The sequence below is a fragment of the Oncorhynchus gorbuscha genome, linkage group LG23 (genome assembly GCF_021184085.1).
Source record: "Oncorhynchus gorbuscha isolate QuinsamMale2020 ecotype Even-year linkage group LG23, OgorEven_v1.0, whole genome shotgun sequence".
NCBI classification, from domain to species: domain Eukaryota; kingdom Metazoa; phylum Chordata; class Actinopteri; order Salmoniformes; family Salmonidae; genus Oncorhynchus; species Oncorhynchus gorbuscha.
The window spans coordinates 24987801-25012222 of record NC_060195.1 but is presented as its reverse complement, the minus strand read 5'-3'; the positions used below and the strand labels follow the sequence as shown (position 1 = coordinate 25012222).

Here is a 24422-nt window from a genome sequence, read left to right as displayed (position 1 = left end):
TTAGAATAAGGCTGTAAAGTAACAAAATGTGGAAAAAGTCAAGAGGTCTGACCACTTTCCGAATGCACTGTATATACTGTAAACACACACACACACACACACACACACACACACACACACACACACACACACACACACACACACACACACACACACACACACACACACACACACACACACACACACACACACACACACACACACACACACACACACAATCCAACTGTGTTTTGATTAACTTTGTGTCAACAACTGTGTGTGGTACGCAGGAAATAATGATTCACACGTTGTTAAAACATTCACAGATGAATTGTAACAACTCCTTATTGTGACAACAGAGTCTGTGTAAAATAACACACCGGATCTATTTACATTTTAAATAAGAACATTGAGTATTTATCTGTAAATGACCAATAGTGAGATTGATTCCTGAACACCTCATCAAATGGCCACCCAGACTATTTGCATTGCCCCCCCCCTCTTTTACAGCATTGCTACTTTCTGTTATCCTCATCTATACATAGTCACATTAATAACTCTACCCACGTGTACATATTACCTCAACTAACCAGTGCCCCTGCACATTGACTCTGTACCGGTACCCCCCTGTATATAGTCTCGCTATTGTTATTTTACTGCTGCTCTTTAATTACTTGTTACTTTATTTGTTATTCTTATTTGTATTTTTTTTAAATTCAACGCATCGTTGGTTAGGGGCTCGTAAGTAAGCATTTTGCTGTAAGGTCTACACCACGCATGTGACTAATAAAATTTGATTTGAGATGTAAAAGTTTCCTAGTAGCACTGAACACCACAGGAGTAGAGACTAAGCTGATTGTCCACTGTCTTCTCTACATAGCATCAACATCCCTGTTGTCTGATGGAACCTCAAGTCACCAGATGTGTTAGGGTCAGGTCAGGTGTGTGTGTGTCGTGGGCGTTCCTGTGTGTGTGTGTGTGTGTGCTGTCCTTTGTCCTGATTTCATCCCACTGTTCTGGTCCAGAGGGTCTTACTACAGCGCAAATGCCACACCTTGCTTCTCAACACAGTGTAGTGAGGCACAGGAGAGTCCAGAGAGCCCAAAGCCAGCACCAAGTGTTTTTTCTAGCCCAGCCCCCATTGTTACTATTGGCCCAGGGCTCTGGGAGAGTAAGCCTGGGTATAGTAATGGTTCCATTGGCACGGGAGAGGGGGCTATTCAGCAGCACTGAGGTGGAATTAGGGGGGCATTATCTTGTCTAAAGAGGTTTCAGCCAGGGCTCATTCCTTCACTCTACGCTAATGTTTGGGGATGTTATCCCTAAACAGGTGTGGAGGGAGAGAACAGGTTTTCCCTGATGCAGCGCTATTAGATCATTGGACTTTTTCCTAAGGATTGGATTTATTTTATTCTAATACTATGTTTATACATTCAATACATTTGATGTCATCTGTGACCAGGTGGAGTTTTTAGTGAGTGGTGGAAAAAGATTGTCCCGTTGAAGAAAGTACGTCAGGCAGGCAGCCGTCAGTAGCATGGCCTGACACGATGACGGAGGCAAAGCACGGCTGAGCAGACAGCTCCAGCTCTGGCTCCTGTGTGTAGTGGAGAGGAAAGTGGTGCTGGACTGCTGTAGCGAGAGGCTGGGGGACAGGGGGCCACTTTTCCTCTGCTCCAGTCCCACAGAGCACACAGACGGGCAGGGGGAAGGTAGAGGGCGGCGGTAAGGGTGGAGACGGTTAGTCTGGGGGAGCTCGAACTCTGCAGGTTTCCTTACAAACACTCTTAATGTTTAGGCCGTGTTTATAAGGTCCCATATTATTTTTTCCTACTGGGAGAACTTTTTGGGCCTCCCCCTCAAAAAGCCTCATTCTCCATTCATACCGGGTACCTGTGTTCAAACACGTGCCACTGTGTCTGCAATGGAGCAAAAAGCCAAAATAACAGTCTTTAATAAAACATCAAAATAATGGAAAGATGAGTTGTTCTTTTTATGTTAGAAAACATAGAATAGAGTTATGTGGTATTCCATTCCATGATGGTCCACTATTACCAAAACAATACTGTTCATGAAGAGGATGAAGCAGAGCTATTTTACCTTCCTCTTACAGGTCATTAGACTTGAGCAGTGATATGGACCTGCATGACATATGAGTTCTACTTGAGCAAAGACATTCACAGACTAGAAGATAATCATAGAACTCGACATGTCAAGAACGTCAGAAGAAGATCGTAAGTTCAGAGGATTTGAGGTTCATTTTAAAAATAGACTAAAGCTTTTTGTGTGACTGTCATGCAGGTGATAGAGGACCCAAAAGCGACTTAACAGAAACAGAGTTTATTCAAGTCCAAACAGGGAATAACAGAAATCCTCTAGTTTGTAGAGGGGAATAACAAGAGAAGCGGCCACAGACTGCAGGTCGCTTCGGGTAGGCGCAGGCCGTAGTAGACAGAGACACCTGCTCACACGCAGCATCTGATGAAGGCAAAAAACACGACAGGACAGGGCGAAACACAATCACAGCATGGTGAATACAAAACAAGGAACCGACGGGACAGGAACGGAACACAAAGGAATAAATAGGGACTCTAATCAGGGGAAAGGATCGGGAACAGGTGTGGGAAGACTAAATGATGATTAGGGGAATAGGAACAGCTGGGAGCAGGAACGGAACGATAGAGAGAAGAGAGAGCGAGAGAGTGAGAGGGGGAGGGGGAGAGAGAGGGATAGAAAGAGGGAAAGAACCCAATAAGACCAGCAGAGGGAAACGAACAGAATGGGGAGCACAGGGACAAGACATGATAATAAATGACAAACATGACAGTACCCCCCCACTCACCGAGCGCCTCCTGGCGCACTCGAGGAGGAATCCTGGCGGCAACGGAGGAAATCATCGATGAGTGAACGGTCCAGCACGTCCCGAGACGGAACCCAACTCCTCTCCTCAGGACCGTAACCCTCCCAATCCACTAAGTATTGGTGACCCCGTCCCCGAGAACGCATGTCCATGATCTTATGTACCTTGTAAATAGGTGCGCTCTCGACAAGGACGGGAGGGGGAGGGAAGACGAACGGGGGTGCGAAGAAAGGGCTTAACACAGGAGACATGGAAGACAGGATGGACGCGACGAACGGACCAATGAACCGCGGAGTCAACTTACGAGAAGCTGTCGTAAGAGGAAGGTTGCGAGTGGAAAGCCACACTCTCTGGCCGCAACAATACCTTGGACTCTTAATCCTGCGTTTATTGGCGGCTCTCACCGTCTGTGCCCTGTAACGGCAAAGTGCAGACCTCACCCTCCTCCAGGTGCGCTCACAACGTTGGACAAACGCTTGAGCGGAGGGAACGCTGGACTCGGCAAGCTGGGATGAGAACAGAGGAGGCTGGTAACCCAGACTACTCTGAAACGGAGATAACCCGGTAGCAGACGAAGGAAGCGAATTGTGAGCGTATTCTGCCCAGGGAGCTGTTCTGCCCAAGACGCAGGGTTTCTGAAAGAAAGGCTGCGTAGTATGCGACCAATCGTCTGATTGGCCCTCTCTGCTTGACCGTTAGACTGGGGATGAAACCCGGAAGAGAGACTGACGGACGCACCAATCAAACGACAGAACTCCCTCCAAAACTGTGACGTGAATTGCGGGCCTCTGTCTGAAACGGCGTCTAACGGGAGGCCATGAATTCTGAATACATTCTCAATAATGATTTGTGCCGTCTCCTTAGCGGAAGGAAGTTTAGCGAGGGGAATGAAATGTGCCGCCTTAGAGAACCTATCGACAACCGTCAGAATCACAGTCTTCCCCGCAGACAAAGGCAGACCGGTAATGAAGTCTAAGGCAATGTGAGACCATGGTCGAGAAGGAATGGGGAGCGGTCTGAGACGACCGGCAGGAGGAGAGTTACCCGACTTAGTCTGCGCGCAGTCCGAACAAGCAGCCACGAAACGGCGCGTGTCACGCTCCTGAGTCGGCCACCAAAAGCGCTGGCGAATAGACGCAAGAGTGCCTCGAACACCGGGATGACCAGCTAACTTGGCAGAGTGAGCCCACTGAAGAACAGCCAGACGAGTGGAAACAGGAACGAAAAGGAGGTTACTAGGACAAGCGCGCGGCGACGCAGTGTGCGTGAGTGCTTGCTTAACCTGTCTTTCAATTCCCAGACTGTTAACCCGACAACACGCCCATAAGGAAGAATCCCCTCGGGATCAGTAGAAGCCACAGAAGAACTAAACAGACGGGATAAGGCATCAGGCTTGGTGTTCTTGCTACCCGGACGGTAAGAAATCACAAACTCGAAACGAGCGAAAAACAACGCCCAACGAGCTTGACGGGCATTAAGTCGTTTGGCAGAACGGATGTACTCAAGGTTCTTATGGTCTGTCCAAACGACAAAAGGAACGGTCGCCCCCTCCAACCACTGTCGCCATTCGCCTAGGGCTAAGCGGATGGCGAGCAGTTCACGGTTACCCACATCATAGTTGCGCTCAGATGGCGACAGGCGATGAGAAAAATAAGCGCAGGGATGAACCTTATCGTCAGACTGGAAGCGCTGGGATAGAATGGCTCCCACGCCTACCTCTGAAGCGTCAACCTCGACAATGAATTGTCTAGTGACGTCAGGAGTAACGAGGATAGGAGCGGACGTAAAACGTTCTTTTAGAAGATCAAAAGCTCCCTGGGCGGAACCGGACCACTTAAAACACGTCTTGACAGAAGTAAGAGCTGTGAGAGGGGCAGCAACTTGACCGAAATTACGAATGAAACGCCGATAGAAATTAGCGAAACCTAAAAAGCGCTGCAACTCGACACGTGACCTTGGAACGGGCCAATCACTGACAGCTTGGACCTTAGCGGAATCCATCTGAATGCCTTCAGCGGAAATAACGGAACCGAGAAAAGTAACGGAGGAGACATGAAAAGAGCACTTCTCAGCCTTTACGTAGAGACAATTCTCTAAAAGGCGCTGTAGAACACGTCGAACGTGCTGAACATGAATCTCGAGTGACGGAGAAAAAATCAGGATATCGTCAAGATAGACAAAAACAAAAATGTTCAGCATGTCTCTCAGAACATCATTAACTAATGCCTGAAAAACAGCTGGCGCATTGGCGAGACCGAACGGCAGAACCCGGTACTCAAAATGCCCTAACGGAGTGTTAAACGCCGTTTTCCACTCGTCCCCCTCTCTGATGCGCACGAGATGGTAAGCGTTACGAAGGTCCAACTTAGTAAAGCACCTGGCTCCCTGCAGAATCTCGAAGGCTGATGACATAAGGGGAAGCGGATAACGATTCTTAACCGTTATGTCATTCAGCCCTCGATAATCCACGCAGGGGCGCAGAGTACCGTCCTTCTTCTTAACAAAAAGAACCCCGCCCGGCCGGAGAAGAAGAAGGCACTATGGTACCGGCGTCAAGAGACACAGACAAATAATCCTCGAGAGCCTTACGTTCGGGAGCCGACAGAGAGTATAGTCTACCTCGAGGAGGAGTGGTCCCCGGAAGGAGATCAATACTACAATCATACGACCGGTGAGGAGGAAGGGAGTTGGCTCGGGACCGACTGAAGACCGTGCGCAGATCATGATATTCCTCCGGCACTCCTGTCAAATCGCCAGGTTCCTCCTGAGAAGTAGGGACAGAAGAAACGGGAGGAATGGCAGACATTAAACACTTCACATGACAAGAAACGTTCCAGGATAGGATAGAATTACTAGACCAATTAATAGAAGGATTATGACATACTAGCCAGGGATGACCCAAAACAACAGGTGTAAACGGTGAACGGAAAATCAAAAAAGAAATAGTCTCACTGTGGTTACCAGATACTGTGAGAGTTAAAGGTAGTGTCTCAAATTTGATACTGGGAAGATGACTACCATCTAAGGCAAACATGGGCGTAGGCCTGTCTAACGGTCTGAAAGGAATGTTATGTTTCCGAACCCATGCTTCGTCCATGAAACAACCCTCAGCCCCAGAGTCAATCAAGGCACTGCATGTAGCACCCGAACCGGTCCAGCGTAGATGGACCGACATAGTAGTACAAGATCTAGATGAAGGGACCTGAGTAGTAGCGCTCACCAGTAGCCCTCCGCTTACTGATGGGCTCTGGCCTCTTACTGGACATGAATTAACAAAATGTCCAGCAACTCCGCAATAGAGGCACAGGCGGTTGGTGATCCTCCGTTCCCTCTCCTTAGTCGAGATGCGAATCCCTCCCAGCTGCATGGGCTCAGTCTCAAAGCCAGAGGAGGGAGATGGTTGCGATGCGGAGCAGGGAAACACCGTTGATGCGAGCTCTCTTCCACGAGCCCGGTGACGAAGATCTACCCGTCGTTCTATGCGGATGGCGAGAGCAATCAAAGAGTCCACATCTGATGGAACCTCCCGGGAGAGAATCTCATCCTTAACCACTGCGTGGAGTCCTCCAGAAAACGAGCGAGCAGCGCCGGCTCGTTCCACTCACTAGAGGCAGCAAGAGTGCGAAACTCAATAGAATAATCCGTTATGGACCGTTCACCTTGGCATAAGGAAGCCAGGGCCCTAGAAGCCTCCCTACCAAAAACTGAACGGTCAAAAACCCGAATCATCTCCTCTTTAAAGTTCTGGAACTTGTTAGAGCAATCAGCCCTTGCCTCCCAGATAGCTGTGCCCCATTCTCGAGCCCGGCCAGTAAGGAGTGAAATGACGTAAGCAACCCGAGCTCTCTCTCTAGAGTATGTGTTGGGTTGGAGAGAGAACACAATCTCACACTGCGTGAGAAAGGAGCGGCACTCAGTGGGCTGCCCGGAGTAGCAAGGTGGGTTATTAACCCTAGGTTCTGGAGGCTCGGCAGGCCAGGAAGTAACAGGTGGCACGAGACGTAGACTCTGGAACTGTCCAGAGAGTCGGAAACCTGAGCGGCCAGGTTCTCCACGGCATGGCGAGCAGCAGACAATTCCTGCTCGTGTCTGCCGAGCATGGCTCCTTGGATCTCGACGGCAGTGTAACGAGCGTCTGAAGTCGCTGGGTCCATTCCTTGGTCGGTTCCTTCTGTCATGCAGGTGATAGAGGACCCAAAAGCGACTTAACAGAAACAGAGTTTATTCAAGTCCAAACAGGGAATAACAGAAATCCTCTAGTTTGTAGAGGGGAATAACAAGAGAAGCGGCCACAGACTGCAGGTCGCTAGGGTAGGCGCAGGCCGTAGTAGACAGAGACACCTGCTCACACGCAGCATCTGACGAAGGCAAAAACACGACAGGACAGGGCGAAACACAATCACAGCATGGTGAATACAAAACAAGGAACCGACGGGACAGGAACGGAACACAAAGGAATAAATAGGGACTCTAATCAGGGGAAAGGATCGGGAACAGGTGTGGGAAGACTAAATGATGATTAGGGGAATAGGAACAGCTGGGAGCAGGAACGGAACGATAGAGAGAAGAGAGAGCGAGAGAGTGAGAGGGGGAGGGGGAGAGAGAGGGATAGAAAGAGGGAAAGAACCCAATAAGACCAGCAGAGGGAAACGAACAGAATGGGGAGCACAGGGACAAGACATGATAATAAATGACAAACATGACAGTGACTATCAAGTTAATCAATTATCAAGACCTCATTAGAAATCTCATGGAGCCATGTTTTTCACAATGTAAAATTGACATGTTTCTTTGTATGACTGCCTGCCGATGGCTAATTACAGCAGTGACTGAGTGTCTGTTGTACCTCACATGAATTAAAGCTAGAGAGAGGCAAGCAGGCAGGACGGCAGTCAGGCAAATTAGAGAGCGTTATCGTCAGCGTCCCTCCACACAGCATGAGAGACAGAGGGGAGGCTAGCGCTGCGCTGGAGGAAATGCTAATTAGAAGTCTTCTGGTATCTTTTATAGAGCCATAAGCGGTTTGCAGCAACAGGCACATGGTGACTCCAGAGGAAATTACATCCAGCATTTTCTTTTCTTCTCTGTTGTGCTTGGCTGTGAGGGGCGAGGCAGGGTGTGGCAGGGTGTGGCGGGGGGGGGGGGGGGGCAGGCCACGGTGAATCCTGCCTGCTGAGGGCCCAGCCCAATCCTCTAGTCAGTCAGCTACCTGCTGGCCACTCCAAGGAGCCTCTGGATGAAAGCTACTATAATGTGGTGAACTGGTCAAGGTGGCTAATTTGCATCCTTTCAGTTGGATCAAACCCCTGTTTCTACCAGCAGCCTAGCGGAGACTGGCAGGGTTCTGTTGGGTCATGGAGGGCCTAGCTAGGCACACAGGGCCTGGGGGGAGTGGGGGGTTATTTAGGATAACATTGTTCTGAGCTGTTCTCACTAACATTACGTGAGAATAGACGAGCGTAATGGTGTCTTTGGTACGGATAGCATATTAATTATAGCACAATGAAAATTCCATCACCTACTTGTATTGTTATTACAATGTACTCATGTTTAGAAGATTACTTATTGCTAACCCTGACACTAACCCTGACCATGAACCTTTCTGGCTCCCGGCCAAAACCTCTCCTCAACTAACTATATCCTTTAACATATTTCCATATTTAAGTTCACCCACTATCTTTAACCCCAACCTCCTCTTGTCCTAGGTATCAAAGTCTAGACAGACTTAACCCCAACCTCCTCTTGCCCTAGGTATCAAAGTCTAGACAGACTTAACCCCAACCTCCTCTTGCCCTAGGTATCAATGTCTAGACAGACTTAACCCCAACCTCCTCTTGCCCTAGGTATCAATGTCTAGACAGACTTAACCCCAACCTCCTCTTGCCCTAGGTATCAATGTCTAGACAGACTTAACCCAAACCTCCTCTTGCCCTAGGTATCAATGTCTAGACAGACTTAACCCCAACCTCCTCTTGCCCGAGGTATCAATGTCTAGACAGACTTAACCCCAACCTCCTCTTGCCCGAGGTATCAATGTCAAGACAGACTTAACCCCAAACTCCTGCTGCCCTAGGTATCAACGTCTAGACAGAACTGACTCCCTCACTGCTTGTTCTAATACTTACAACGTACAACTCTTTCTCTGTCTCTCTCCTTGTTCAGCTTCATTTCATCTGAGACCAGAATGGATTCAATTCCATCAAACATCCTTTCATCTTTCTGTCTTTCATCCACTACTCACTAGCATGGATTCATGTGTCCATATGTGCTTGTGCTTTGAACTTGCTGCAACATATTTGACTACAATGAATGAGGACAAAAACAAACATGTCCTAGGATGCCTGGGTGGGTCGGGTCATGGAGTTCTGTGGTTCTGTCACAAAAGCAGTAATCAGAATTAGATCATTGTCACGTCGGTGAAAACGTGATCAAAAGGGACGACTCTCTCCCTCACACGCATATTTCACTGTTCAGAAGTGTTAATGTGTCATCTCCAGTGTCAACTGTAGCACTGTAAACACTACTCACGCTACTCACTGTCAACAGCTTTTCGTCTCTCAACATGTTATAGACTCACAAACCTTACCTCACCGATAGTTCACGAGCCATTAGAGACAAGAAACTGTGAGCCGTCTGGAAAGTAAGTGTCAATCATTGTCCCTCAAGGCAACAGATAGGAGTTTGTGGTGGTAACTGTTGAGGCACTCTATTTCCAGGAGTATTATGAGTTTGGTGGCAGGAGGAGGAAACTGGGAGAGGAGTGTTCAGTTTTCACCACATGAGTCATGTATTAACACTGGTGGCAACAAACCCCCCTCTTTCCTTAACATGGCACAATCCAAAGTGTGCCTGCACTTCTGAGTAACTCCCCTGTGGCCGCAGCAGTGGTCTGAGCTGGTCCTGCCATTGAAATTTTGATACAATTATCCATTTAGGTGTGGGAGGCGTGGGCTAAACTGCAACACATGTACCTCACAGCGGCAAACAAAGAACAAAAGGTCTGGGGCTGGAGCTGCTCCACCAGGCCCTCTAGAAAACCTTCAGCCCTAACTCACCGACCAACCTTCAGACCGCGCCCGCCTCTCGTCTGACCACGGTCTCACAGTCTCCACCATAACGACAGACAGACAGTGGGGTGGGTGTCCGGGGATGCCGCTGTGAGTGCTGCTATAGGTGTGTTGTTGGAGAGACAAGGAACCCAAGCAGAGAGAACTCTCCAAGGAAAGAATGTCTGTCTCTCGCCTACCCTGTGTGGTTGTTCAGAGTCAACATTGACACCGGGCATATATAGAACAGCAAGGTCATGCAAGCCAAGTAGACTCACCTGCCTAGTATCAATCTATGCATGAATGATCTTCTATTTCTGTTCCAGTATCAGTTCTGGGTCTGGTAGACTTCCTTTGCCTCTTGTATTGGCATGGTATGTGACCCAGAAAAGGGGCAATAACTATTCCTGACTCCATCCCTTATGTACATCGGTTGAGGGAGAGCTACAGTCCTTTCCTTTTGAATTCCCAAGCGAAGCACTAGTGCTGCGCATTAACTGCATGCGGCCTGGCCCTAAAATAGCAGAGTTACACAGCTGGGGATTGGTAGGGCTAGAGCTAGAGCCAGGGCTAGAGCCAGGGATATATACAGCCATGCCCTTGGGCAGCAGTAATAATTTGTAAGTCGCTCTGGATAAGAGCGTCTGCTAAATGACTTAAATGTAAATGTAAATGTGAGCTATTGGAGCACAGTGTGTGGGACACTGGGGATTAGGGGTGGGCTCACCAGAGGTCAAGGGTCAAGGTGTTCTCTCTCCTGAACTCTGACACCTTCCAAATGTTTCATCCCCTGACAAAATAACTTGTACTGCCATGGAGGTAAAAAGAGGGAGAAATTTTAAAGCCTTGTTTTTGCAGCAGCACATAAAGCAGCAGTACTCACCCAGCAGTGTGAGATTACAACCTGTGTTAATGATGTCGCCTCTCAGAATAGCATTGACGTATACACTGACTGTGACTGGGTTCATCAGGAAGTGCAGAGGATGTTGTTCCCACTGTGACAATTAGAATTTATCCAATCCAAAAAACGTGGATAGATGGCAACATTCACGCTAATCTGAAAGGGCGAACCACCGTATTTAACCATGGCAAGGTGACTGGGAACATGGACATGTACAAACAGACCAGCTATGACCTCCGTAAGGCCATCGAAGAGGCAAAATGACAGTACAGGGACCAAGTTAAATCGCAATTCAACGGTTAAGACACAAGGCGTATGTGGCAGGAACTCCAGACAATCACGGATTATAAAGGGAAAGCCAGCCACATCACGGAGACCGGCGCCTTGCGGACACCGACGCCTTGCTCCAGGATGAGTTAAACACCTTCTTCGCCTACTTCAACAAAAACAACATCGAGCCGCCGGCGCAGGCCCCGACGCTCATGAGGACTGTGTGCTCTCATTCTCCGTGGCCGATGTAAGTAATTTAAGCGTCCCAAGCCACATCCTCAGAGCATGTGCAGACCAGCTGACTGGAGTGTTTACGGACATATTCAAGCTCTCCCTATTGCTGTCTGTTGTTCCCACTTGCTCCAAGATGTCCACCATTGTTCCTGAACCCAAGAAAGTGCCGGTAACTGAACGACTATCGGCCCATAGCATTTACTTCTGTCATCATGAGGGGCATTTTGAGAGGCTAGTTAAGGACCATATCACCTCCATACCTGACACCCTAGACCCACTACAATTCGCATATCGCCCCAACAGATCCACGGACTACGCAATCACCATTACACTGCTCATTTTCACATTTCCACCTGGACAAGATAAATACCTATGCTCAGCCTTCAACACCAATGTGCCCTCCAAGCTCATCACTAAGCTCAGTGCCCTGGGTCTGAACCTCTCCCTGTGCAACTGTGTCCTGATGGACCGACCCCAAGTGCTGAAGGTGGGCAACAACACCTCCACCACGCTGATCCACAACACGGGGGGACCACAGGGGTGCGTGATCAGCCCCCTCCTGTACTCCATGTTCACCCATGACTGCGTGGCCATGCACATCTCCAACTCGGTCATCAAGTTTTCAGATGACACAACAGTGATAAACCAGATTACCAACAACAACGAGACAGCCTACAGGGAGGAGGTGTGGGCCCTGGCAGAGTGGTGCCAGGAAAATAACCTCTCTCTCAACGTCAACAAAACGAAGGAGCTGATCGTGGCCTACAGTGGACAGCAGAGGGAACACGCTCCCATCCACATCGAAGTTCCTCGGCGTACACATCACTGACAAACTGAAATGGTTCACCCACACAGACAGTGTGGTGAAGAAAATGCAACTGCACCTCTTCAACCTCAGGAGGCTGAATAAATGTGTTTGGCCCCCTAAGACCCTCAAACACTTCAACAGATGCACCATTGAGAGCATCTTGTCCGGTTGTATCACCCCCTGGTAAGGCAATTGAACTGTCCGCAACCGCATGGCTCTCCAAAGGGTGGTGCGGTCAGCCCAATGCATCATCAGGGTCCCACTGCCTGCCCTCCAGGACATCTACAGTTGTGGCCAAAAGTTTTGAGAATGACACAAATATTAATTTTCACAAAGTCTGCTGCCTCAGTTTGTATGATAGCAATTTGTATATACTCCAGAATGTTATGAAGAATGATCAGATGAATTGCAATTAATTGCAAAGTCCCTCTTTGCCATGGAACTGAACTGAATCCCCAAAAACATTTCCACTGAATTTCAGCCCTGCCACAAAAAGACCAGCTGACATCATGCCAATGATTCTCTCATTAACACATTGTTGGCGAGGACAAGGCTGGAGATCACTCTGTCATGCTGATAGAGTTCGAATAACAGACTGGAAGCTTCAAAAGGAGGGTGGTGCTTGGAATCATTGTTCTTCCTCTGTAAAACCATGGTTACCTGGAAGGAAACACGTGCCATCATCATTGCTTTGCACAAAAAGGGCTTCACAGGCAAGGATATTGCTGCCAGTAAGATTGCACCTAAATCAACCATTTTATCAGATCATCAAGAACTTCAAGGAGAGCAGTTCAATTGTTGTGAAGGCTTCAGGGCGCCCAAGAAAGTTCAGCAAGTGCCAGGACAGTCTCCCAAAGTTGATTCAGCTGCGGGATCGGGGCACCACCAGTACAGAGCTTGCTCAGGAATGGCAGCAGGTAGGTGTGAGTGCATCTGCACGCACAGTGAGGCGAATACTTTTGGAGGATGGTCTGGCGTCAAGAAGGGCAGCAAAGTAGCCACTTCTCCCCAGGAAAAACATCAGGTACAGACTAATATTCTGCAAAAGGTAAAGGGATTGGACTGCTGAGGACTGGGGTAAAGTCATTTTCTCTGATGAATCCCCTTTCTGATTGTTTGGTGCATCCGGAAAAAAGCTTGTCCGGAGAAGACAATGTAAGCGCTACCATCAGTCCTGTGTCATGACAACAGTAAAGCATCCTGACCCCATTCATTTGTGGGGTTGCTTCTCAGCCAAGGGAATGGGCTCACTCACAATGTTGCCTAAGAACACAGCCATGAATAAAGAATGGTACCAACACATCCTCCGAGAGCAACTTCTCCCAACCATCCAGAAACAGTTTGGTGACAAACAATGCCTTTTCCATGATGGAGCAACTTGCCATAAGGCAAAAGTGATAACTAAATGGCTCAGGGCACAAAACATCAATATTTTGGGTCCATGGCCAGAAAACTACCCAGACCTTAATCCCATTGAGAACTTGTGGTCAATCCTCAAGAGGCGGGTGGACAAACAAAAACCCACAAATTCTGACAAACTCCAAGCATTGATTATGCAAAAATGGGCTGCCATTAGTTAGGATGTGGCCCAGAAGGTAATTGACAGCATGTCAGGGCGGATTGCAGAGGTCTTGAATAAGAAGGGTCAACACTGCAAATATTTACTCTTTGCATAAACTTCATGTAATTGTCAATAAAAGCCTTTGACACTTATGAAATGCTCATAACTATACTTCAGAATTCCATAGTAACATCTGACAAAAATATCTAAAGACACTGAAGCAGCAAACTTTGTGCAAATTAATATTTGTGTCATTCTCAAAACTTTTGGCCACGACTGTACAGCACCCAGTGTTACAGGAAGGGCAAGAAGATCCTCAAGGGCCTCGTGGCAGAGCCTAGGCCTGTTCCCCCCGTTACCATCTAGAAGGCGGAGACAGTACAGGTGCATCACAGCTGGGACCGAGAGACTGAAAAACAGCTCCTATTTCCAGGCCATCAGACTGTTAAACAGTCCTCACTCGCCGGCCTCCGCCCAGTACCCTGGCCAGAACTTAGTCACTGTTCTAGCCGGCTACCACCCGGTATTCTATTCTGCACCTTAGAGACTGCTGCCATATGTACACAGTCATTGAACACTTGTCACATACTGTTTTACCCATTGTATTTGTATATACTGTATTCTAGTCAAGGCTTATCCAATTTAACTACTGCTGTAGGGATGCATGACATATCGGTGAACATATCGGAATTGGCCGATATTAGCTCAAAATGTCGAACATCGGTATCGGCCAATGTCTAGTTTAATGTTGATGTGCAAAACCGATGTCAAAGCTGAGGTGCCTACCTATATAACGTAGGTACATGATGTAATGGCGCCACATACAATTGTGAGCAGTCAACAAGTCGAGCAGTCATTTAAAAGAGTAAGAACATTTCAGCGAGACAACTCAAAGGCTAAATCCATTAAAACCAAGATAATGGAATTCCTTGCCCTTGACAATCAACCGTTCTGTCGTGGGTGATGTTGGCTTTTGCCGACTGGTTGAGCACGGTACACACTACCAAGTGCGCTATTTTTCAGATGTTGCCCCACCTGAGTTACACAGTAATAGCATCACTGCTGTTAGCTTCACGACATACAGTTGAAGTAGGAAGTTTACACAGACTTAGGTTGGAGTCATTAAAACTAGTTTTTCAACCACTCCACAAATGTCTTGTTAATTAACAAACTATAGTTTTGGCAAGTCGGTGAGGACATCTACTTTGTGCAAAACACAAGTAATTTTTCCAACAATTGTTTACAGACAGATTATTTCACTTATAATTCACTGTATCACAATTCCAGTGGGTCAGAAGTTTATATACACTAAGTTCACTGTGCCTTTAAACACCTTGGAAAATTCCAGAAAAGATTGTCATGGCTTTAGAAGCTTCTGGCTTATTGACATAATTTGAGTCAATTGGAGGTGTACCTGTGGATGTATTTCAAGGCCTACCTTCAAACTCTGTGCCTCTTTGCTTGACATCATGGGAAAATCAGAAGAAATGAGACCTCAGAAAAAAATTCTAGACCTCCACAAGTCTGGTTCATCCTTGGGAACAATTTCTGAAGGTACCACGTTCATCTGTACAAACAATAGTACGCAAGTATAAACACCATGGGACCACGCAGCCGTCATACCGCTCAGGAAGGAGACGCATTCTGTCTCCTAGAGATGAACGTACTTTGGTGCGAAATGTGCAAATCAATCCCAGAACAACAGCAAAGGACCTTGTGAAGATGCTGGAAGAATAAGTTACAAAAGTATCTATATCCACAGTAAAACGAGTCCTATATCGACATAACCTGAAAGGCCTATCAGCAAGGAAGAAGCGACTGCTCCAAAACCGCCATAAAAAAGCCCAACTACGGTTTGCAACTGCACATGGGGACAAAGATCATACTTTTTGGAGAAATGTCCTCTGGTCTGATGAAACAAAAATAGAACTGTTTGGCCATAATGACCATTGTTATGTTTGGAGGAAAAAGGGGGAGGCTTGCAAGACTAAGAACACCACCCCAACTGTGAAGCACAGGGGTGGCAGCATCATGTTGTGGGGGTGCTTTGCTGCAAGAGGGACTAGTGCACTTCACAAAATAGATGGCATCATGAGGTGGGAAAATTATGTGGATATACTGAAGCAACATCTCAAGACATCAGTCAGGAAGGTAAAGCTTGGTCGCAGATGGGTGTTCCAAAAGGACAATGACCCCAAGCATACTTCCAAAGTTGTGGCAAAATGGCTTAAGGACAACAAAGTCACGGTATTGGAAAGGCCATCACAAAGCCCTGACCTCAATCCTATCGAAAATTTGTGGGCAGGACTGCAAAAAAGTGTGCGAGCAAGGAGGCATACAAACCTGACTCAGTTACACCAGCTCTGTCAGGAGGAATGGGACAAAATTGTCCAACTTATTATGGGATGCTTGTGGAAGGCTACCCGAAACGTTTGACCCAAGTTTAACAATTTAAAAGCAATGATACCAAATACTAATTGAGTGCATGTACACTTCTGACCCACTGGGAATGTGATGAAAGATATAAAAGCTGAAATAAATCATTCTCTCTATTATTATTCTGTCATTTCACATTCTTAAAATAAAAGTGGTGATCCTAACTGATCTAAGACAGGGAATTTTTACTTGGATTAAATGTCAGGAATTGTGAAAACTGAGTTTAAATGTATTTGGCTAAGGTGTATGTAAACTTAAACTGTACATACTATGGAATGCAGTTTGGGTCTTTGCGTATCAAAAAAGATACAGTAGCACTGTCAAAGCTGTACAAAAAAAGTCAACAAACAAGCAAACACTGGCCACGAATACTGCGTTGGTAAAGCATCATTTTTTCAACTGCAGCTTCTGGGGTAGCTAGCTTTAGCTTGGTACCTAGATAGCACCAATACAACCAGCTTGACAACCAGCCTACCACAACTTATTTGATATTTAGCTAGCTTTAGCCTAGCTAGCACCAATACAACTTGTCGTTTTGCTGTTTTTGGGGAAGAACATTGTTTGCATCGGATGGGGCCACAGTGTCTCCTGACCCCTCCTGTCTCAGCCTCCAGTATTTATGCTGCAGTAGTTTATGTGTCGGGGTGCTAGGGTCAGTTTGTTATATCTGGAGTACTTCTCCTGTCCTATTTGGTGTCCTGTGTGAATCTAAGTGTGCGTTCTCTAATTCTCTCCTTCTCTTTTTCTTTCTCTCTCTCGGAGGACCTGAGCCCTAGGACTATGCCCCAGGACTACCTGACATGATGACTCCTTGCTGTCCCCAGTCCACCTGGCCGTGCTGCTGCTCCAGTTTCAACTGTTCTGCCTTATTATTATACGACCATGCTGGTCATTTATGAACATTTGAACATCTTGGCCATGTTCTGTTATAATCGCCACCCCCACATAGCCTGGTTCCTCTCTAGGTTTCTTCCTAGGTTTTGGCCTTTCTATGGAGTTTTTCCTAGCCACTGTGCTTCTACACCTGCCTTGCTTGCTGTTTGGGGTTTTAGGCTGGGTTTCTGTACAACACTTTGAGATATCAGCTGATGTACGAAGGGCTATATAAATACATTTGATTTGATCAAATCCATCAGCTAGCTAACTTTTTTACTGTCCAGAGCTTGGGGAAGGGCAGGTGCGCGAGACAACTTTACTAGCATCATAGCATACGTATCGATTAATCGTTGTGACATATGAAATACAAGTGATAGTGTAATCAATGTGTAATAACTACATAAAAATGTATGAACACATTCAATTATTATGTGATGTGCAGTCATATTCAGCTCCTGATTGGTCAACAAGCTTATTTGACACGTCAAATAGTGTTATTTGACGTGTATCTTTTTTGACAAGAAAAGATCCAAATGGCTTTCCACAGCCAGCGAGCTTCATCTGACTAGTGAGGCTCTACTGCAACGGTTTGTGTTGTGAAGCTAGCCACAATAAGGATTAGGCACAATAGTGGAATTTGCGGTTTGCCTTCAAAATAAATGTATGTCATTGACAGTGATGCAAATGCATACAAATAGTAGAATTTCCATACTTTTATTTTGAAGGCTAACCGCAAAGTCCACTATTGTGGCTAATCCTTATTGTGGCTAGCTTCACATAGATGGGTCCGACCACCATTAATCAGATAAGAACTGTCTTATAAATTAGGGTTATTTTATATGATGACACCTAGCTATATAGTTAGCTAGCTAACTATAGTTACTGAAACAGATTGTCGTTTGCTATGTTTTTGGGGAAATATTTTTTTTTGCATCCATGAGTTGGCTAGCTTTTTTTTATGACCAGCACTGTAGGTGCGCGAGACAACTTTAACAGCATCATAGCATACGTATTGATGAATCTTTGTGACATATGAAATACGAGTGATAGTCTAATCAATGTGTAATAACTACGTAAAAGTGTATGAACGTGTTAAATTATTATGTGACGTGCAGTCATATTCAGGTCCTGATTGGTCAACAAGCTTATTTGACATGTCAAATAGTGTTATTTGATGTGTATCTTTTTTGGCACGCAAAAGACCCAAACGGCGTTCCATAGCAATCCTAGTTGAGAATGAAATGACTGAACAGGTGAACAACAAATCAGTACAGCAAGTCAGTTAAATAAATAGGTTTTGATGGTAATGTTTATGGTTATGCTTTATTGGTAGTTGGGACATACGTAAATTATTATCTCCGCATGTGGGGTTCCCACTATGAAGCATGGAGGAGGTGGTGTGATGGTGCTTTGCTGGTGACACTGTCTGTGATTTATTTAGAATTCAAGGCACACTTAACCAGCATGGCTACCACAGCAATCTGCAGCGATACACCATCCATCTGGTTTGCGCATAGTGGGACTATAATTTGTTTTTCAACAGGACAATGACCCAACACACCTCTAGGCTATTTAAAGGCTATTTGACCAAGAAGGAGAGCGATGGAGTGCTGCATCAGATGACCTGGCCTCCACAATAACCCGACCTCAACCCAATTGAGGTGGTTTGGAATGAGTTGGACCGCAGACTGAAGGAAAAGCAGCCAACAAGTACTCAGCATATATGGGAACTCCTTCAAGACTGTTGGAAAAGCATTCCAGGTGAAGCTGGTTGAGGGAATGCCAAGAGTGTGCAAAGCTGTCATCAAGGCAAAGGGTGGCTACTTTGAAGAATCTCAAATATAAAATATATTTTGATTAGTTTCACACAATTTTTTGGAGACACACCGACTCGTACTGTACATCTGCATAGTGTTTCTGCTGCAGGGGAGGACCTGAGTGGATCAAGTCAGGGGCCTCGGAGGGGTCACTAGAGATATTTATACCCTGTTTAAACTTAATCCAACAGATCCAATTTGGCAACATCACATCCTCTGCTTTGTCTCACATACTCACAACCAGTATAAGCCATCATCAGCCCCTTCATAAATGGCCCTGAGTTCCTGTACTTCTACATATAGTTTACCTCTGAGTTCAGCCTTGTGCACACCTGTTGCGTCAAACTGTATGCGTTCTGGCAGAAGTCCATTCATTTCATTGGCCGGTAATCTACACCGCTGCGACTCATCAGCTGGACTAGGTTGCGGTGCGTGGCACTGTGTGCAGTGTGTCGTGTGCGTTGGGCTTTTCCAACTTGTGCGTTGCTTTGCCATGCGGTATCAGACACGGAAGTAGACAAACCACCGAAGAAATTGCTAATATGTAGCGTGATTCTTTTTGTTGTGATGTGGCACATGGATTGTGAAGACCACGTAAAATGTACTGTAGGGCAATGTAATGATGCAACCTGTGCATTCAGCGTTGTAGCCCTTGTTTTGTTCAAGGGCTGTTTTGAGGCCATTGTTAATTAATGACTTCAGTAAGACTTCAGCACAGTTCCAGGGGGAGCCAGGGCACTATAACTCAGTTCCACATTACTCCCTCCCAGGGACCAAACAGGAAAGCAGCATGCTACCTTCACTCCCCACGCAGAGAGGCTGGAGGGATGAGGGAGGCTAGATGGAGGGAGGAAGGAGAACCTGCTCAGAGCTCCAACATGATGAGGTGGACACAGGGGACGAGGTCCACAGAGGTTGACCAGGGCCAGTTCAACCATCTCAGTCATTAACTGAGTCATTAACCCTCCATCCTCCACACACACACACACACACACACAGGGGCAAAAAGGTATTTAGTCAGCCACCAATTGTGCAAGTTCTCCCACTTAACAAGATGAGAGGCCTGTAATTTTCATCATAGGTACGCTTCAGATATGACAGACAAAATTAGAGAAAAAAAATCTAGAAAATCACATTGTAGGATTTTTTATGAATTTATTTGCAAATTATGGTGGAAAATAAGTATTTGGTCAATAACAAGTTTGTTATATACCCTTTGTTCGCAATGACAGGGGTCAAATATTTTCTGTAAGTCTTCACAAGGTTTTCACACACTGATGCAGATCTCCTCTAGAGCAGTGATGTTTTGTGGCTGTTGCTGGGCAACACAAACTTTCAACTCCCTCCAAAGATTTTCTATGGGGTTGAGATCTGGAGACTGGCTAGGCCACTCCAGGACCTTGAAATTCTTCTTACGAAGCCACTCCCTCGTTGCCCAGGCGGTGTGTTTGGGATCATTGTCATGCTGAAAGACCCAGCCACGTTTCATCTTCAATGCCCTTGCTGATGGAAGGAGGTTTTCACTCAAAATCTCACGATACATGGCCCCATTCATTCTTTCCTTTACACGGATCAGTCGTCCTGGTCCCTTTGCAGAAAAACAGCCACAAAGCATGATGTTTCCACCCCCATGCTTCATTCACAGTAGGTATGGTGTTCTTTGGATGCAACTCAGCATTCTTTGTCTTCCAAACACGACGAGTTGAGTTTTTACCAAAAAGTTATATTTTGGTTTCATCTGAAAATATGACATTCTCCAAATCTTCTTCTGGATCATCCAAATGCTCTCTAGCAAACTTCAGACGGGCCTAGACATGTACTGGCTTAAGCAGGGGGACACGTCTGGCACTGCAAGATTTGAGTCCCTGGCGGCGTAGTGTGTTACTGATGGTAGGCTTTGTTACTTTGGTCCCAGCTCTCTGCAGGTCATTCACTAGATCCCCCCGTGTGGTTCTGGGATTTTTGCTCACTGTTCTTGTGATCATTTTGACCCCACGGGGTGAGATCTTGCGTGGAGCCCCAGATCGGGGGAGATTATCAGTGGTCTTGTATGTCTTCCATTTCCTAATAATTGCTCCCACAGTTGATTTCTTCAAACCAAGCTGCTTACCTATTGCAGATTCAGTCTTCCCAGCTTGGTGCAGGTCTACAATTTTGTTTCTGGTGTCCTTTGACAGCTCTTTGTTTCTTGGCCATAGTGAAGTTTGGAGTGTGACTGTTTGAGGTTGTGGACAGGTGTCTTTTATACTGATAACAAGTTCAAACAGGTGCCATTAATACAGGTAACGAGTGGAGGACAGAGGAGCCTCTTAACTTCTTCGATATAGGGGGCGCTCTTTTAATTTTTGGATAAAAAAACGTTCCTGTTTTAAACAATATATTTTGTCACGAAAAGATGCTCGACTATGCATATAATTGACAGCTTTGGAAAGAAAACACTCTGACGTTTCCAAAATTGCAAAGATATTATCTGTGAGTGCCACAGAACTGATGCTACAGGCGAAACCAAGATGAAATTTCAAACAGGAAATGCCTCAGATTTTGAAGGCGCTGTGTTGCCAATGTCTCCTTATATGGCTGTGAATGTGCAAGGAATGAGCCTACACTTTCTGTCGTTTCCCCAAGGTGTCTGCAGCATTGTGACGTATTTGTAGGCATATCATTGGAAGATTGACCATAAGAGACTACATTTACCAGGTGCTCGCTTGGTGTCCTCCGTTGCAATTATTGCGTAATCTCCAGCTGCGTGTATTTTTCCAATTGCTTCAGAGGAGAAACCCAACTGCCACGAATGACTTATCATCGAATAGATATGTGAAAAACACCTTGAGGATTGATTCTAAACAACGTTTGCCATGTTTCTGTCAATATTATGGAGTTAATATGGAAAAAAGTTTGGCGTTGTAATGACTGAATTTTCAGGGTTTTTTTCTTAGCCAAACGTGATGAACAAAACGGAGCGATTTCTCCTACACAAATAATATTTTTGGAAAAACTGAACATTTGCTATTTAACAGAGTCTCCTCATTGAAAACATCCGAAGTTCTTCAAAGGTAAATTATTTTATTTGAATGCTTTTCTTGTTTTTGTGAAAATGTTTCCTTCTGAATGCTAGGCTTAATGCTATGCTAGCTATCAATATTCTTACACAAATGCTTGTGTAGCTATGGTTGAAAAGCATATTTTGAAAATCTGAGATGACAGTGTTGTTAACAAAAGGCTAAGCTTGTGAGCCAATATATTTATTTCATTTCATTTGCGATTTTCATGAATAGTTAAAGTTGCGTTATGGTAATGAGCTTGAGGCTATGATTACGCTCCCGGATACGGGATTGCTCGACGCAAGAAGTTAAAGAAGAAGTTACAGGTCTGTGAGAGCCAGAAATCTTGCTTGTTTGAAGGTGACCAAATACTTATTTTCCACCATAATTTGCAAATAAATTCATGAAAAATCCTACAATGTGATTTTCTGGATTTCTTTCCTTCATTTTATCTGTCATAGTTGAAGTGTACCTATGATGAAAATTACAGGCCTCTCTCATCTTTTGAAGTGGGAGAACTTGCACAATTGGTGGCTGACTAAATACTTTTTTGCCCCACTGTACGTTCACACACACACACACACACACACACACACACACACACACACACACACACACACACACACACACACACACACACACACACACACACACACACACACACACACACACACACACACACACACACACACACACACACACACTGGCTGCTATCCTTATCTGTGCTCGCACTGCTCGTCACAACTCCTCACTCAGAGCCTATCATCATCACTGGACCAGAGCTAATTTATAGTGATGCAAGCTTCAGGTCGTCCAGTGGTGCAGGTCATCTAGTGGTGCAGATCATCTAGTGTTACAGGTCATCCTTCTAGTGTTACAGGTCATCCATCTAGTGTTACAGGTCATCCATCTAGTGGTGCAGGTCATCCATCTAGTGGTGCAGGTCATCCATCTAGTGGTGCAGGTCATCCATCTAGTGGTGCAGGTCATCCATCTAGTGGTGCAGGTCATCTAGTGGTGCAGGTCATCTAGTGGTGCAGGTCATCTAGTGGTGCAGGTCATCTAGTGGTGCAGGTCATCTAGTGGTGCAGGTCATCTAGTGTTACAGGTCATCCATCTAGTGTTACAGGTCATCCATCTAGTGGTGCAGGTCATCCATCTAGTGGTGCAGGTCATCCATCTAGTGGTGCAGGTCATCCATCTAGTGGTGCAGGTCATCCATCTAGTGGTGCAGGTCATCTAGTGGTGCAGGTCATCTAGTGGTGCAGGTCATCTAGTGGTGCAGGTCATCTAGTGTTACACCTCCCACAACCCTCTACACCCTCCCCCACCCCCTCCAATCACCTTCCAGAGTTCACTCTTTTACCACACAACCTCACACACTGACACACACGCCATATACTCCCTTACTGAATTCGTTTTTAAATGAATTTCTCATTGTGTCAGAGGGGGGTGAAACCCCCAACAGTGCATATAAAATAAGGAACACTGGATGAAGTTACCGGCACTAGAAACAAGTACCTGGGTGCAGTGTGACAGGAGAAGCATGTTCTCTTGATGTTTGATATGAAACCTGACAGAGGATCTGCTGGGGTTCTGTAATGTTCTCCAGAGGTTTGATATGAAACCTGACAGAGGATCTGCTGGGGTTCTGTAATGTTCTCCAGAGGTTTGATATGAAATCTGACAGAGGATATGCTGGGGTTCTGTAATGTTCTCCTGAGGTTTGATATGAAAGGAGTTAAAGGAGTTGAAGATAATTGGAACATAAAGCATGAAGTGTGTATGTAATATTTGTATTTACAGTATGTGTATGCAGTACAAGGGTGTGCACTGACTATGGATCAAGTCAGTCCCTCCCTGGCCTTACCCATGACGATGAGGGTGTAGTTGAGAGCGATGCTTCCGAAGCCGTTGGTGACGCGGCACATGTAAACCCCCGCGTCCCCCAGCTCCACCTCTTTGATCTTCAGGCTCTGTTTCAGCACCCGGTAGCGGCTCCAGCCCGGGTGGACGTTACGCCCATCCTTCACCCACAGCACCAGGGGAGGAGGGTCACCCACTACGGGGCAAGCAAGCCGCACCGTCCGCCCCAGCCTGGCCGTCTGACGCTCCTCCACCTGACGACTCACCCACGGTGGACCTGGAAGGAGCAGAGAGAGATGGGCAGAGTACGGTCATTGTTCGGTTCCACAAAATATGTTTTTCTCTACAGCTTTCCTTTCTAAATATAAACCCTGTGTCATATTGGATCCACTGGGCTTCGGCCTCTGCATTGCTTGCTGTCTGGGGTTTTATGCTGAGTATCTGTAAAGCACTTTGACAACTGCTGATGTAAAAAATGGCTTTTTAAAATACATTTGATTGGCTGATTGTGATGATACTCCACAACAACTTGATCAAACAAACTTAATCATTTACCTATCAGTTTACAGCTAATACTTTTTGGACTTATTCATCAGTTATTCGCCAGACCTGGGCATCTGGTAAGACATAGTAAAGTTCTCCTCATGGGTATTATACAGTAGCCTGCAGTGGACAGGATCCATGGTTGAATCATGCTCCATTTGCTATGAAGCTGGACAAGCTGCTC

General features: G+C 46.1%; 1 protein-coding gene across 1 annotated transcript in view; it reads right to left on the bottom strand.

The window, feature by feature from the left end:
• Positions 1-24422, bottom strand: part of LOC124011226 (fibroblast growth factor receptor-like 1) — a 58979-nt gene that overhangs the window by 6771 nt on the left and 27786 nt on the right. The window contains exon 3 of the mRNA XM_046324370.1: positions 23700-23972. Coding sequence (XP_046180326.1) covers positions 23700-23972 — 273 coding nt within the window. The remainder of the gene's footprint in view (positions 1-23699; positions 23973-24422) is intronic.